General features: G+C 49.8%; 1 protein-coding gene and 1 pseudogene across 1 annotated transcript; both read right to left on the reverse strand.

Annotated features, from left to right (window-relative positions):
• Positions 1 to 3,751: 3,751 nt before the first annotated feature.
• LOC120836398 lies at positions 3,752 to 5,644 on the reverse strand (annotated as a pseudogene).
• Positions 5,645 to 7,358: 1,714 nt separating this feature from the next.
• Positions 7,359 to 9,375, reverse strand: LOC120836399. Its single transcript, XM_040205262.3, has one exon. The coding sequence runs from the start codon at positions 9,081 to 9,083 to the stop codon at positions 7,359 to 7,361; it is 1,725 nt and encodes a 574-aa protein (XP_040061196.1). The 5' UTR covers positions 9,084 to 9,375.
• Between the last annotated feature and the right edge of the window lie 5,498 nt (positions 9,376 to 14,873).

Here is a 14,873-nt window from a genome sequence, read left to right on the forward strand (position 1 = left end):
TAATAACCTAGTTACGCGGGCACCCATAACCGCAGTTGAGAGTGACTGAGGTGAGACTTCACTAGGGTTAAGGGTCTCCGACGGGCGCCCTAAACCGCGGTTACGCTTAAGTGTGATTAGCAGTTGCTAAAAATTATACCCTAGTTAATTATTCATAGGCACCCTCAATCGCAGATAAGTCTACTTAGTCATACTTAACTCGCACGTAAGATTTTACATTGTATTTTTTTATGCACGGTAAGACTGTCAATTAACGGTAAGACTTAAAGTGTTAACGTCATTGTGTGTATGTTCAGACATGGACATTCCTCACTGACACGTATTTCTATATGGTGACCGATTTCTGATACAGGGTCTTATCTGAGTGACGCAGTGTTCGATACACGCGCAGTGCAGAGTTCTACATATTATGCGCCATCAAGAAGTTCCGAGACGGATTTTGTTGCGTAAAAAGAAAGGGCAGCGCTGAGATGCGGGCGCAGATGACAAATTTGGCAGGGACTTTCGTCTAATGTTATGCCAAAGGGCGTCGTTCTGTTAACATTTGGAGCTGCGCTACACGTGTTTTTGTGACCTCATGCACGAGCACAATGGCGGTTTCACCGTAGACTGCAAACTTCAATTTTGCGCTAAACTCGGCAAATCTAAAACCATAGACATTAAAATTTTTCCAACAAACGTTTGAAAAAAAAAAAAAAAAGACAACAACGGTGAATTGTGCGAAGTGTTTTGAGTGTCCCTCTAGCTTCAAGAATGGCAGAAGATCGCTGGAAGACAGAAGAGCGCTCGAGGGATGTTGTTCTGGCTCTCTACGTCTGCCTTCGACTGGTGCGAGCTCATCACCGTGCTGCCGTCATGGTCTTATGCTTACACGAGTGTATATAAGCATATTTGGATTGATTTAGCTACCTGCTGTGCGTCAGCGTCGGCGACGGTCCTCCAGATGTCGAGCTTGAGGCCTCGTGGTTGCCAACCGTAACTTCGGCTCATGTTCCACTCCACCATGGCGGACGTTGGACTCAGAATGTCGACGCTCAACTCCGAGATCGCGGCCAGGGCCACTAAATAAAAAAGAAAAAAAAAAGAAGAAAAACACGCGCTTTTTTTTAAGAACTCAGACCCTGTCATCGTAAACGTTTTACTATCCAAGTCGGTCTCAAGTGCACATTTTGTTTTCGTAAATTTTCCCTCCAGTTGCGATAGACGTATACCATATACACCCTCCACGAGTGGGCAATGGACGGGCAGTTTCGCAAATATTGCTTTTGCATGGCTCCAGCCACGCGTCGGCGTATGATGCTGTAATGGTGATAAGGTCGAACCTCCGAGTTCATATGTCAAATCATGAAACGTTTACAATCAGGTCAAAGCCTCCTTCTGAAAGTTACGTGCCGTCTGTGGTAACCTAAAAATTCGTCACGGTGGAGCTGTCGAGAATGTGCAACATCGACATCTGAAAACCACGTGGGAATAGGCCTCTTTTGAAACCCCATCAAGCAAGATTGGCCGAAGCCATTTCTTGCACACAAAGCGCGTAATTGGATTCGCGTTTTCGCCAAACGATCCCTTTTGTCCAATGTATGCCCAGAGTTAGGATAATTGGCGCAGCCGCTACAAGAGGGCTCAACCTCTTGAAACGGGTCTATTCAATGTCAGCTTGTGGTGGTCTCTGCGTTGCGTTCTTTCTAGATCTTCTGGTAATGTGTTTGTTTGTGTGTGTGTGCGTGTGTGTGTGTGGGCGGGGGGGGGGGGGGCGTTCGAAGAACGTCCATTGCCAAACGCTATGCCTCGTTGGATTCGTGCAACCCGAGGCTTGGTCATCGAACTGTTTACAAGGAAGCTAGTTCCCCACTGCCCCGTATTTTCCAAGGGCAGCGTCGCGTGAGTCCTGCATTCGCCGACTGGTCTTTGTTTCGCGATTCCGCGGATAGAGGGCTCACAACACAATGCGGAACCGTGCCTCGATGCCATATTGTAGAGAAACCCCCTTTTTTGAATGGCTTGCGTGAAAGTGTCCTCCCTGCCTTCGCCCAGATTGAGGCGTAATACGGTACCAGGCTCTCCGCCAAAGGGCCGTTCCTCACGCTACGAGTTCTGGATGCATTCAGTGGGTCGTAATGACGCGGACTCAAATGCGCAAGGTTATGTATGGCCTTCCGTGTCGTCTTTTTCAGACATAAAGGGGGGGGGGGGGGGGGAATCAAGTTCGCCGTCTTTTTTAAGACGTAACAAAGGCTGGCGAATGATCAAGTTTTTTTTGTTTTGTTTTTTGTTGCCGCTTGTGATGCTTTAGTCACCGACAACCTAAAAAACGCACACTCTTAACAAGAAGAAGCCCAGTGGTATTTACTAGGTAAAAGTTAGTAACTGCTCGTCACATATACTACTAGGTACCTAGTAACTGTAGGTAGTAACGGTCAAGGTACTAAGCGTTACTTGGTCAAGAAGCTGGCAACGTTTACTAACAAGCATAGCATTTTTCACTACCTTTAGCTGGTAACTGGCACTAACTCCCACAAGACTCAGGTGGCGCTAGATAACGTCAAAATTCAAAACTGGCAAAACATTATATATATATATATACATATAATATTACCACGCTGCGCACACGCACCTTTGCACTCGTATTATACATTTAACACAGACGAGGAATCAGAACACAGATAATGCACACGCGACGACACGCTCAGCCAATCGCTTACCCAAAGGCTAGCTATGCGTCCTTTACAGAAGGTGGGGTAAAACGAGACGCGTTGCAAAATGAAACAGTTTGTGTTTAGCTCCATCTATCTCCTAGTCAAGCAATCCAAGTACGTTCAAACTTCACATCATAGAGGTGCCGTGACCTGTACAGTTTGAATTTGATAAAAATGGAGAGCTACACCTGTAAGACTGTTCCGGAGAAAATAAATTCGGAGTTGAGGTTGACCTGTTTATTCCCCCCCCCCCCCCCCCCCCCCCCCCCCCCGGGCCAAAAAAAGGCGCGAAATTCAGCGCGGGGTTTCGCTTTGAAGTGGGCACCTCGGTTGGCACCAACTATTCTGCCAAGGTAAGCATGAATTTTATTGGTATGTTTTAGCAGCTAGCTCTATGCGGCAAATTTGAGCTACATTATCTGACTTTCAGATAATGTAGTTTTGTTTAAAGTTTCGCTTGCTCCAGTGAAGTAGTATTTACTCCGAATTTTAATTATTTATTCATTTATTCACCCTAAAGACACTACGGGCATTACATGGGGGGGGGGGGGCGGTCATAAACACAATTAATAATAATCCATGAAAGTAAAAAAGAAAACGCAAAAGGCAGTTGTCACATAACACAACAAAACAAAAAATTGCACGCATAAAACTAGCTAGCAATAAATCACGATTATAAACTTTGATATACATTAGTTATTGAAGTAGTGAACATTGGGGGAGAGGTGATTTGACACAATATCGCTGGGTAGGTTGTTCCATTTGGAGATGAAAGACATCTAAGAACATCCCCAGGCTGTTTTTTTTTTATAGTGATGCAATTAAAATAAAAATTTGGCAAAAGTTTTATGTCTCGCTTTGCCCCACCTTAAACCTATAGCGATCATTTGAAACAAGCTAGTTGGTCAGTGACCACCTCGTCTGTTAACGATGTTACACATATGGCGCTGCTTCGCTCCAAGATTGTTCTCCAAAATATCGTTGCTAAACACTCCAAGGAAAGTATCTGTTACTAAGAAGTAACTGTACACGCAGTAATTATTTGGAGTGGAGTGGGTAAACTTTATTTTAGCCTGCAGTAAAACGCGCGCTTGCGCGCGCGCTCCGGACGGGGCCTACATCGTCTTCTGGGCGCTGGGTCCCTGCCGGGCCAGCGCCCCGATGACCTGCTGGACGGCCCAGAGTTGTTGTTCTTGATTATCGCTCCCTGCGGCTGCTTCCAGTCGCAGCGGGATGCTCCCAGACTTTGATTCTTCCGGGTACTTGATACAATCCCAGAGCATATGTGCGAAGCCGGCCGTCTCCCTTCGGCAGACTCTGCACTTGTCTGTCGCCTCGGGATCCATTCTATGCATCAGCAACGGGGAGTGAGCCCGTCTGCAGCTGTCTAAATAAAACGGCTTGTTCTCGACTGAGCCCCGAGCAAGGTGGTGGGAGAGTTCTGCGAGCGGAAAGCCTTGGTTATCTCGTTGTAGTCGGTCATTCGGTCCTTGGTGCTGAACCACAGCGGCCAGTCGGTCGAGGCGCGGTCCGTTAGCGCCTCGGCATGTGCTGTCTCGTTGTGGTTGGCGTTTCGATCCGACGCCTCGCCCGCGGGGAACCATTTGATTCTCACTTGTTTGCTGCCGCCGTCGTTCTTGGTTGACTGCAGTATGCGCACCGCTTCCTTCGATATCATGCTTTTGGCATAATTCCTCACCGCCTGCCTCGAGTCACACAGCACCGTGTGGCAGTCGCGGTCGGCGATGGCCAGGGCGATGGCTACCTCCTCCGCTTGTTCTGCCTTGGTGCATCTCGTGCTGGCGGTCGTGCGAACGGTGCCGGTCGCGTCGACGACAACTGTCGTGAAACCGTGTAGCTTGGCGTATTCAGCCGCGTCCACGTAGCGTGCGTGTCCGTCGGCCGCGTGCTGATCTATCAGGGCCCTGGCTCTCGCCGCTCTCCTCCCTTTGTTATACTCCGGGTGCATGTTCCTCGGTATAGAGTCCACTCTGATGTTGTTCCTGATCTCATCGGGGATGGGGAGCTGCGTCCGCTCCCTGCCTTGGTAGCCAACTCCCAGGTTGTCCAGGATTTTCCGGCCGGCCTTGGTCGTAGATAGTCTTTCGAGTTGAGCGTTGCGTTGGGCTTCCGCTATCTCCTCTAGCGTATTGTGCACCCCCAGCTGCAGGAGGCGGTTGGTGCTCGTTGTTTCGAACAGTCCCATTGCCGTCTTGAAGGCCCTACGGATGAGTATATTTATCTTGTTTCTCTCGCTCTTCTTCCACTTGTGGTAGGCCGCCACGTACGCTACGTGGCATATGACAAACGAGTGGATGAGTCTGATCAGGCTCTCTTCCCTCATTCCACTTTTCTTGGTCGTGACTCGCTTGAGTAGTCTCGTGGCGTTTGCCGCTTTCGCTATGAGCCGGGTGACAGTGTCACCGTTTCTGCCGTGCGTCTCGATCGTCATTCCTAAGATTCTGATCTTGGTGACTCTTGGGATCTCGTTTCCTTCTCTGCTCTTCACTTTGATTGCCTCGTAGTTTCTCGGGCTGCTCTTGGGTTTGCGGTGCTTGACGGGCGGGTATACAAGGAGCTCCGACTTGCTCGGCGAGCACCTGAGCCCCGTTCCGTCAAGGTGGTCTTCGATCGCGTCGACAGCCGCCTGTAGAGTGGATTCGATGTGGGCATCGCTGCCCCCTTCCACCCACAGCGTTATGTCGTCCGCGTATATCGTGTGTCGAACTTCCTTGATGTTTCCGAGCCTTTCGGCCACTCCTATCATCACCAGGTTGAAAAGCATCGGCGAGATGACTGATCCTTGAGGTGTGCCTGTGCTTCCCAGCTTCTTCTCTTGCGCTTGGAGATCCCCCGCTCTGAGCTCGGCAGTTCTGTCCGTGAGAAAATCTTTGATGTATTTGTATGATCTCTCTCCCATGTTGAGTTTCGAGACTTGGCATAGGATCGCCGAGTGCTTAACCTTGTCGAAGGCGCTCTGCAGATCGAGTCCCAATATCGCTTTGTTGTCGCTGGTGTTGCCGTCGATGATCTGGTGCTTGAGTTGAATCATTGCGTCTTGGGTACTGAGGTGCTGCCTGAAGCCGATGATCGTTTCCGGGTAGAGGTCCTCTTTCTCGAGGTATTCCTGCCACCTCTTGAGCAGGACGTGCTCCAGCACCTTGCCCATGCAAGACGTGAGCGATATGGGTCGGAGGTTGTCGGTGTCTGGTGGCTTGCCCGGCTTGGGGATCAGGATAGTCTTGGCCTTCTTCCACTGCGTCGGCAGCGTTCCCGTTTTCCAGCATTTGTTGTAGTAGCTCGTGAGACTTTCGATGGATTTGTCGTCGAGGTTCTTGAGTGCTTTGTTGGTGATGCGGTCCGGTCCGGCCGCCGACTTGCTGTTGAGGTCTTGCAGCGCCGTGCGAACCTCCTCTACGTCTATGTCTCTGTCAAGACGCTCGTTGCGTAGCCCCCCGTACGGCCCGTGGCACTCCGTTGGAGTAGTCGGCAGGTATCTGTCGCTGATGCGCTTCGTCACATGCTCGGCTCCGTGTTTAGTGACCTCTCGATGGATGAGTTTCGCCAGTCGGTCTCTTTGGTGTGACTTAGTCTTAGTTTTGTCGAGCAGATGCCTAAGCAAGTTCCACGTTTTCCCGTTATGCATCTGTCCGTCGGCGGCGTTGCATATCTCGTCCCATTGTTGGGCGCATAGCGTGCGACAGTATTCCTCGATTGTCCTGTTAAGTTCTGCGACTTTTTTCCGTAGCCTACGATTGAGGCGTAGCTTTTTCCATCTGTTGAGTATGGACTGCTTGGCCTCGATGAGGTGTGCCAGTCGGCTGTCCATTGTGTTCGTTTCGAGGTCTGTTTCTATGTTCTTGGTTGAGTTTTGAACGTCTTGAATGATCTTGTTGGTCCATGTTTCGATGTCATCAATTTCGGTCTCTTCTTCCGCCTCCTGATTTCTGTTATCTCTGAATGCGGTCCAATCGATCCACGCATGTTTCCTGACATTAGCACTGCTCTGCTCCGGTATGACGATTTCCACTATCATGTGGTCGCTGCCGAGGTCCATCCCCGTGTTCCTCCACGTGATCGTGATCGGTTCATTGTTCTTGACGAACGTGAGGTCAGGGGTGGTATCTCGGGACACGGAGTTGCCCATTCTCGTTGGGAGAGCCGGGTCGGTTATGAGTGTGTAGTCGAGCTCCGCCGCATCGTGGGATAGGTTTCTGCCTTTCGCATTACTCTTGACGTAGCCCCACGCCGGATCCATAGCATTAAAGTCGCCGCACGCGACCAGCGTGCTCTGGCCGGCCGTCGTGCTTGCCTTGTGAAGAATGGCTTTGAACCTCTGCAGTCTCTGCGATGGGTTACTGTAGATATTCAAAATGAAGATGCTGTTTTTTCTTTGCTTGGTCGGTATGAGTTCGGTGAGCGTGTGTTCGATCCTGACGTTGCTTAGTCGATGTTCGACGAAGGTGAGACCCTTCCTGACCAGGGTGCACAGACCTCTGCCGTCGGACGGGCCCGCGTGCACCCTGTAGCCGGGGAGGGACAGCTTTTCCGTTAGCGTTTCTTGGAGTAGGAGCACGTCGGGCTTGCGCGCAGCGTGCTCAATGTGTTGCTGGACAACTGCCCTTTTCTTGACTAAGCCGCGGCAGTTCCACTGCCACATCGTTATGCCTGTGGAGCTGGAGGCCATGATGGTCCTATTCGAAGTTCTCCGGGTTGCTGCGCTTGGTTGACTTGCTGCTGTAGGGGCCCGAACGTTGGGTTGCTTAGGGTTAGTTGCAAGCTCCTTTCCAGGTTATTGAGTCTGTTGACGTTCTCCGTTTGGAAGGCTTGGATGGCTTCCTTCATCGATTTGATCATATCCTCGAGGCTGCTGAGTTTCGCCTCGACATTGTTGTTGCTGCTGCCGGAGCTGCTGCTGCCGGAGCTGCAGCTGCTTACGTTTTTCGTGGTCTTACGCAATTCGAAGGCCCTTTTCTTCGGTGCCGGTGCTTTATCTCCGTCTGTCGTAGCTTCTTCGACCTTGTTGTTGTCGCTCGGGCAGGATCTTGGCTGTTCGATGGTGCGTAAGACGTTGCGAATCTCCGCTATTTCCTTGGTGAGGTTGTTGATGGTGGCTCGCAGGGACGCGTTCTCCTGTTTCAGGGCCTCGTTGATTTCTCGTTCCTTGGTTGAAGCTTTGTCTTCTTTCTTGGCATTGTCGTTCGAATTGGTCTTCTTGATACCTCGTGCGGCGTCGGCCCAACTGACTCTCTCGCGCGACTTTGATCTTTGGCTTTTTGTTTGTCGCGCGTCTCTGCTCTGGCTCCTGCTGCTGCTATTTCTCGACGGCGCGCGGTTTCTCGATGGCGTCCTTGACTTGCGGGCAGCTGGCTCGTCGAGTAGCGGGAAGTTGCTCTCCGACGGCAGCCAGTCGCTGACGTTTTGCTTTCGGCGCTCCCACTGCCGCTTGCGGACGACGTAGGGAACCTTGTATTTGGCTTTACATTCTCTATCGGCGGTCAAGTGAGCGCCTCCGCAAAGTTTGCATTTGGGCGTACATTTGTGGTCTTCCTTTGGGTTTGTTTGGCCGCAGCCCCTGCAGATGCGGTTGGTTGGAGTTGGGCACACGTCCTTGCGATGCCCGACCCGGCCACACTGGTGGCAGACGTCTATTTGCTTTCTATACAGGTTGCACGGTATGAGCGTGACACCGTATCGGACAAAGTTCGGTACCTTGGGTCCTCCGAAGGCTACAATGATCGTGGTCGTGTTGCCGATTCTTTTGGCTCCTACGGCGAGTGGGTTTCTGTCGTTTACAATGTTGCTGTCGAGTTCTTCGGCACTCGCGTTGACAGGGATGCCGCGGATGATGCCCTTCACGGTGTCGTGCGGCGCCGTGCGGTACGCGCTGACTTCGAAGGTCTTGTCTTGAATGGATATCGTTTGAATTCTCGCGTAGCGGACGGCGTTTTCCTCCTTAGGCGTGCTGACTACCATGATGTTTTGTAGCGCGTTTGGGCAAATGGTGTCTGATGCGTTCTCTTCAGTCGTAATCTTGGCCGCGGCGAGAATGGCCGTGGCGACGGTCGTGGTGCCAATCTTGGTAATGTCCAATCCCCCACGGGGTCTGATGACGATCTTGTTTTCCTCCAGCGGCATGGCTGGCATTCTCGCTGCCTTGATGGCCGAGGCTCTAACGTTCTTGTTACCCTTCGCATTCTTGCTTACTTGGTTGTCGGTGCCGGCGAGCTTCGCGACAAGGTCTCGTTGACGTAGTCTGGACATGCGTTCCCCCACTTGCGTCCATCCAGTGCCGCTGTGGAATTCCTCTGGTGAAAGATCTTCGCCTTGAACTTGCACGCACATTTGGGAGTCGAAGATCGTTGCCCGAGCGGACGTCCCCTCCATCTCGGGGCTTAGTGGCCGCCGCCGAAACGGCGAGCCGCGGCAGGAGCGACAGCGACTAGGCCTATCGCTCGTGGAGCACACCTAGGCCTAGCGGCCCCGCGCACGACGGTGGTGGAAAATGTCTGTTATTTCGGCAAAAAAGGCGTACCTTTGGGAACTTTGTTATCCGTTGGCGTCTCTCGACTTCACAAACTCACTGGGATACACAAGACCTTGAATCGCGCAAATTAATACTGCGAAATTAACCATAAATGACGGAGCCGATAGGAACTAGTCCGTTCGCTTCGGCGTCCTCTTCTTCCTCCTAATTATTTGGAGAAATCTATAAAACAGCGTCCCCCTAGGTTCCCAGCAGCCAGGGATTTTCCTAGGAATTGAAATTAGGGGAAAGGGTCTAAATATTTAGGGGGGGGGGGGGGCATTGAGAATAGAGCGATTCGTTGCGTAATGAAGGGGGTGCCTTCAGAAAAATAATGGGGGGAGGGGCGAGTGTAAACCTCTCACCCTAGGGGGTGCGTAGGGAAATCACTGCCAGCAGCCGTGTTCTCGCTTTCCCGATTGCAGCTGCAGTTACTACCTGTCGTGCATTTGAGGAGGTGAGTTGCTAGTAAAAAGGAAGTAACGGTCGGGAAAAGGTGGTAACTGCTGCACTTGCTAACTTTTTACTACCTATTGCGCGTTTGAGGTACTAAATAGTTAGTAAAAGCCGGTAGTAACGGTCAGGGAAAAGTTGTAACCGCTGCGTTACTAGCTTTTTACAAGTTTTTTTTTTCTTCTTCTCGAAGAGTGCAGGGCATGGCGGTTCCGGGACGTTTTACTATGGTACCGCAGCCATTGAGCTTGCGACATTAGTAATCAAATTACTCGTAATTAATTGCTTCTTCCATTAATTTCGTAATCGTTTGAATACATTTATTAGCAAGTAATCGCAAGAGTAAACTGATTACCTTTGGAAGTAGTAATGTTTACCCGTAAACGCGTTACTTTTTTCCCTCCCCCTTCCTAATGGCGACCTCTGTGTTTGTTGTTTGAGTTTCCTACGGAGGAATCCTCGAACCGAATCTGCCGGGTCGCCGAAAGAGGGAAGGTTTGCAGATTTTGGTGGATTAACGCTAGGTGGCGTAAGCTACCGCCCGTTAGAAAGTGCATAGTCATTAACATCCATTCATCCATCCATCCAAGAAGACGAGTAGTTTATAGTTAGGCGATTTTAATCCAATAATGGACAATTCGAGAGACTCGTTTTCGAACCGACAGAAAGATCTATCGTTTTAAAGATCTAAAGTGATCGGGGGGGGGGGGGGGGGGGGGGGGGGGGGGGGGGGGGGGGAGAGATGTAGCGGTGACATTTTTAAGAAACGGACAATTACTTTCCTTCTGAAGTAATGGAGTAGTAATAATTGAATACTTCTTTTTACCCGAGGGTAATTGCAATTCTAATATATTACTTTTTTTCGAGAGACGTATGCAAGACTGGCAGTGGCTACGTTTACATGAATGCGATCGTAGCGCATCGAATCGAGCAGGGACCAATCAGACGCAGCCTGTCTTCTTACTTCTTCCTCTTCTACCCAACTGCTACCAATCAAAATCGTGAAATCTCGACTTGATGCGCTACGGTCGCATCCATGTAAATGCAGCCTGTAACTGATTCAGAGCTGTCCCATCATATGGATAACATAGCTGTCTTAAATGAGGCTTCCAACTTATATCATTGAGATATGAGATGGTTTATTTGTACGTTAAAAAATGAGAAAATACTGTCGCCCCTTAAGGCAATAAAAAGCTCTAAAGAGATCGTGTTGCAGAAAAGCCGGCGCGGTATTGGTGAGACAGGAAAAATCTGATTGGTCGATTTGGAATTCAAAATTAGAATAATTTTAGGCTGAGCAGGATGGAACCCACGACCCTTTTGTCGCGAGCCAGAAACAATACTGACTAAACCACGCAGACACTTTTTTTTTTATTGCCTGCATTGACACGAACACAGCTCACACAACACTCGCACAAAAAGAGGCTGAAACACGTTGGCCTTACTGTGGCAAACGCGAGCCTATTAAAATCTCTTCCACAGGAGCCGCTGAATCCGCTCCTGTGGAACCAGAAACTCCACGTCCGTTCACTTCAGCGTTCAAAAATGAAATCAGGCCCCGCAGACAGGCTTGCATTGCTTGGGAACGAGCGCCGATTGATATTTAGCTATTGCATTTCACCATGGCCTCCTCTCTATACTCACAAAGCCTGGCAGTTCGACGGCGGAGCCATGGAGTGCCCGGTCCCAGATTTGGATTCTCAGGATCTGGTAGCACAGAGCATTTCTCGGGGAACCTGGCCGTCAGCGCACAGCTTTTGCAGCGGCGAGAACCCGAAACACGGTTCTCAAACCCGACGCTTAAGGAAGCGGTTGCGCGAGGAACGCGAGGAGCACGAACGGACCTTCCATCGCTCGGGAGAAGTGTGTTTCGGCGTCTCGCCGCAGAAGGGCGCCCGTTACCTGGCTCTCCTCTCCTCCGTTGTCGAGCGCTCTACCTTTTCAATTTCGGCGGCCGCGTCTCGTGGTGATCTGCGAGGCTTTGTCAGCAGAGGCGGCTATGTTTCCACTCTTAAAGGCGAAGCTTAAAAGTCCTCCAGTAATATACTGCGTAATTAATTTTGTTTCGCGAATTTACTTCAGCTATGGGGCAGAAGTGAAGGCCATACGCATACACTGCAGTGGAGTTGATCTACTCAAGAAAGTAAGCGTTACACTGGTCAAAGAGGCAACCCTCACCGTTCGTAGCGGCGACGAACAGGCGGCGACTCGTCGGATTTATCGAGCAACGTAGTTTGCCAACGCGAAGTGCTCGTAGAAGAGTTGCGGCAGCTTGAGCGAGGCGAGTATCGCGGGCCCTGGAGCGTGTAGCCTTGGCCGTCTTCTAAAACTTCTTCATTCGAACCAACTTAGGCTATACCTATACTTCCATGGTCACCACCTTTCGCCTTTCATCATCTTTCGTTCTTTTTTTATACCTTTTTTTTTTAATACAATGTTTATATTTCTTTCCCGCCTGACACCCGTCTTCATTGCACTCACAACTCGCCTTGGGCAAATCTTGAAACACAGGCTCATGTGTCGCTGTACTTGTACACAAAAGATACGTGAAAGGTTAAAGCGTCCCTATCTAGTGGTAGCTATTGGAACGATCACCCAAGTGAGAATGCGTGCTTTGTTTCTAGCCGAGGGTGTTGATCTAAAAGTCAAATAGCTCCATTGTCACATTGTCGTCGGGAATTAGGTAGTGACTAAAATCTTCCTACAAAAAAAAAAAAAAAAAAAAACAGTAACCGTCACGTCACCTGTAACGCACTGCACGCAGTGAGAGTGCGGTTCAGCATGTGCAGAGTTACGTCTCGCATACCTAAATTCTCCAGTGAACTGTGATTCCAAGTTTAGCAGCTATGCATTATGTTTAGTTCCTCTGACTGCAACAATGGACCTACCAATACCCATAAAAAAACGTTACCAAAAAGTGCCCTCACTTTAAAAAAAAAAAAAATGTTTTTATCTAGAAGCACCTTTAGTGGGTCACGGGACTTGAGTGACTTGGCACAGTACCACTATAGAAGACAAATACATTAATATTACTAAAGGCGCAGGCCTTTTCATGTCGGTGCTATCGCTGGGCACGGGAGCTCACCTTGCATGTGGAGTTGGCAGAGGGGCACCAGAAGGCGATCGCAATCCTGATGGGTAGGCGCACGCGCCGTTACGTCCCAAGCGGGGCAAGACGATCTCGTTCTCGTGTCTGTGTTGGAGACTGAAAGAAAGAAAGGAAGAAAACCTTGGCACGTTTTACTTTTCGCTCCATCGTCTCGAATGCTCAAAAACAGTCCAACTTCGTCGAAATTTGCCAGAATCTCGAAGGTTCGGAGAGCAAGTCCAACCCGAGGTTGGAGACAAAGTCCACAACATACCTATTACTCGTTATTGTGATTTAAAAAGGCCGCGTAACCTCAGCTCAAAGTTAACCAGTTACGTTCGCGTTATTCTGGATACGTTACTTTTCTTTTTTTTTTTTTCTGAAGCAGTAGTTACTGTCCAGTATTTTGTGTCGCTGAGGATGGCAAGCTTTTTAACGCATTAGTGGTCATCTTTCTTTTCCTTTCTTGTCGTGGACGGCGAAGGCGCAAACTGTGGTGCGAACGAAATAGGGCAACTTCTGCCGCACATGTTCCTCTCTAGATGTAACTAAATACCCTTACCAGTTACTTCATCAAAAATGATCAAAAACACGTTCCGCCTTCTTTCTCTAGAAAAGTAACCACGTGGCTGTTTTGTTACAGAAAAAAAAAAGTAAAGTGATAGAAGTAACGCTCGAAGCGCCACCTGTAGCAAGATGAATGGTGGACAGGTGGCGCCTCTGCCGGCATCTAAACTCCACGGCTGGCGTCCAGGAAGGAGAAACTTTGGGTAGGATCTTAGTGTACGTATGTACGCGAACGCGACACCACGGTTCGGCCGTGCACTCGAACGTTCGAGCTGCGAGACCTGGTCCAATGATTGCAGTCGCGGGCCGCCTCAGAGTTGCGATAATTTCTCGCAGGATGGCGCTACCCGTCGGATAAAGGCTCAAAGATGACAGTGCGGCGCAAAAGCTACGTGCTCGTTGGGCCAGCCACACGCGGATCTTTCTCCACGTGATCGCCCCTATATACACGCGCAGAGAGATCAGGTGATAAAAAGAGAGCAAGGACAACTGAGGCCCAAACTGGGAATAAGCCCTTAATTGCTTCGGATTTATTGTCACCGCCTCGTCGTGTTGACGCCGTCGCGAAGTCAGAGCCACCGCCCTCGAATGCTCGTTGCGAGAATGAGTGGAGTCTGGACAAGCCAATCAGCGTGACATCCTCGCCACCGCAAAGTTCATGACCGCCACATGTGCGTCGGTCACGTTAATGGGGGCAAACAGTCTGTACGCTTGGTCGACGAATATCGATCGGAAGATTAGAAGAGACACCACCCTTTCAATGACCGCGGATGTCTTTCCCCTGTACTCCCTCCCTCACCTGTCCTCTTTCCACCTGACGGGGTCGTTTTTACATCTGTTTTTTTTAGTTTTTTGTGGGGCATCGACCCATGGTGCAGCGGTGAGTTCTTTCTTGGAAGGCAATCCATTTGTTACGGCGCAGTGTTTGTGCGAGATTGCTATCTGGGATTTCATGTCGGTTGTGGATGACACGAGCGGCATAATGATTCCGTTCGGGTGATGAGTTCTTTTCGTGTTTTTTTTATCGATTCAAATGAGAGCTAGATGGATGGATGACTATTGGCGGCGACACGGACCTTATCGGTATATCCTAGCGATTTTGACATAGCAGCTAAACGCACATATAGGATAATCGCGCTTGATTTAATGGACGATTAGAGTTAATAGAGCTAATATATCATCTCAGAAGCTGGAACAATAGGAATGATGTCACCCCACGCACGTGCTGGTGGAGACTCTTCCGCATAGATCTGCGTGACCTCGTTTCGTTTGACCTGGCGTTTTAAATGCGACGGATTTTCCGGAGCCTCCATATAGCGCTTACTGTTAAACCCAATATAAAACTCGACCACGGAGTTATGACGACTTTAGTGGTGTTTGCGAGAAGGGTATGTTGAACAGAACGTTGTCTTTTTTGTGGGCGGAGTCTCTCTTGCCTTTTTTTAAGTTGAAACAGTCTGTATACATGTATCCTTACCGAGCGCGTCTGCAGAGAAGTTGAGAAATGCGGCGATCCAGAGCAACTCCGGAAGTTGGGGTCGTC

The sequence above is a fragment of the Ixodes scapularis genome, unplaced genomic scaffold, assembly GCF_016920785.2.
Source record: "Ixodes scapularis isolate PalLabHiFi unplaced genomic scaffold, ASM1692078v2 PGA_scaffold12__126_contigs__length_90152505, whole genome shotgun sequence".
NCBI lineage: Eukaryota > Metazoa > Arthropoda > Arachnida > Ixodida > Ixodidae > Ixodes > Ixodes scapularis.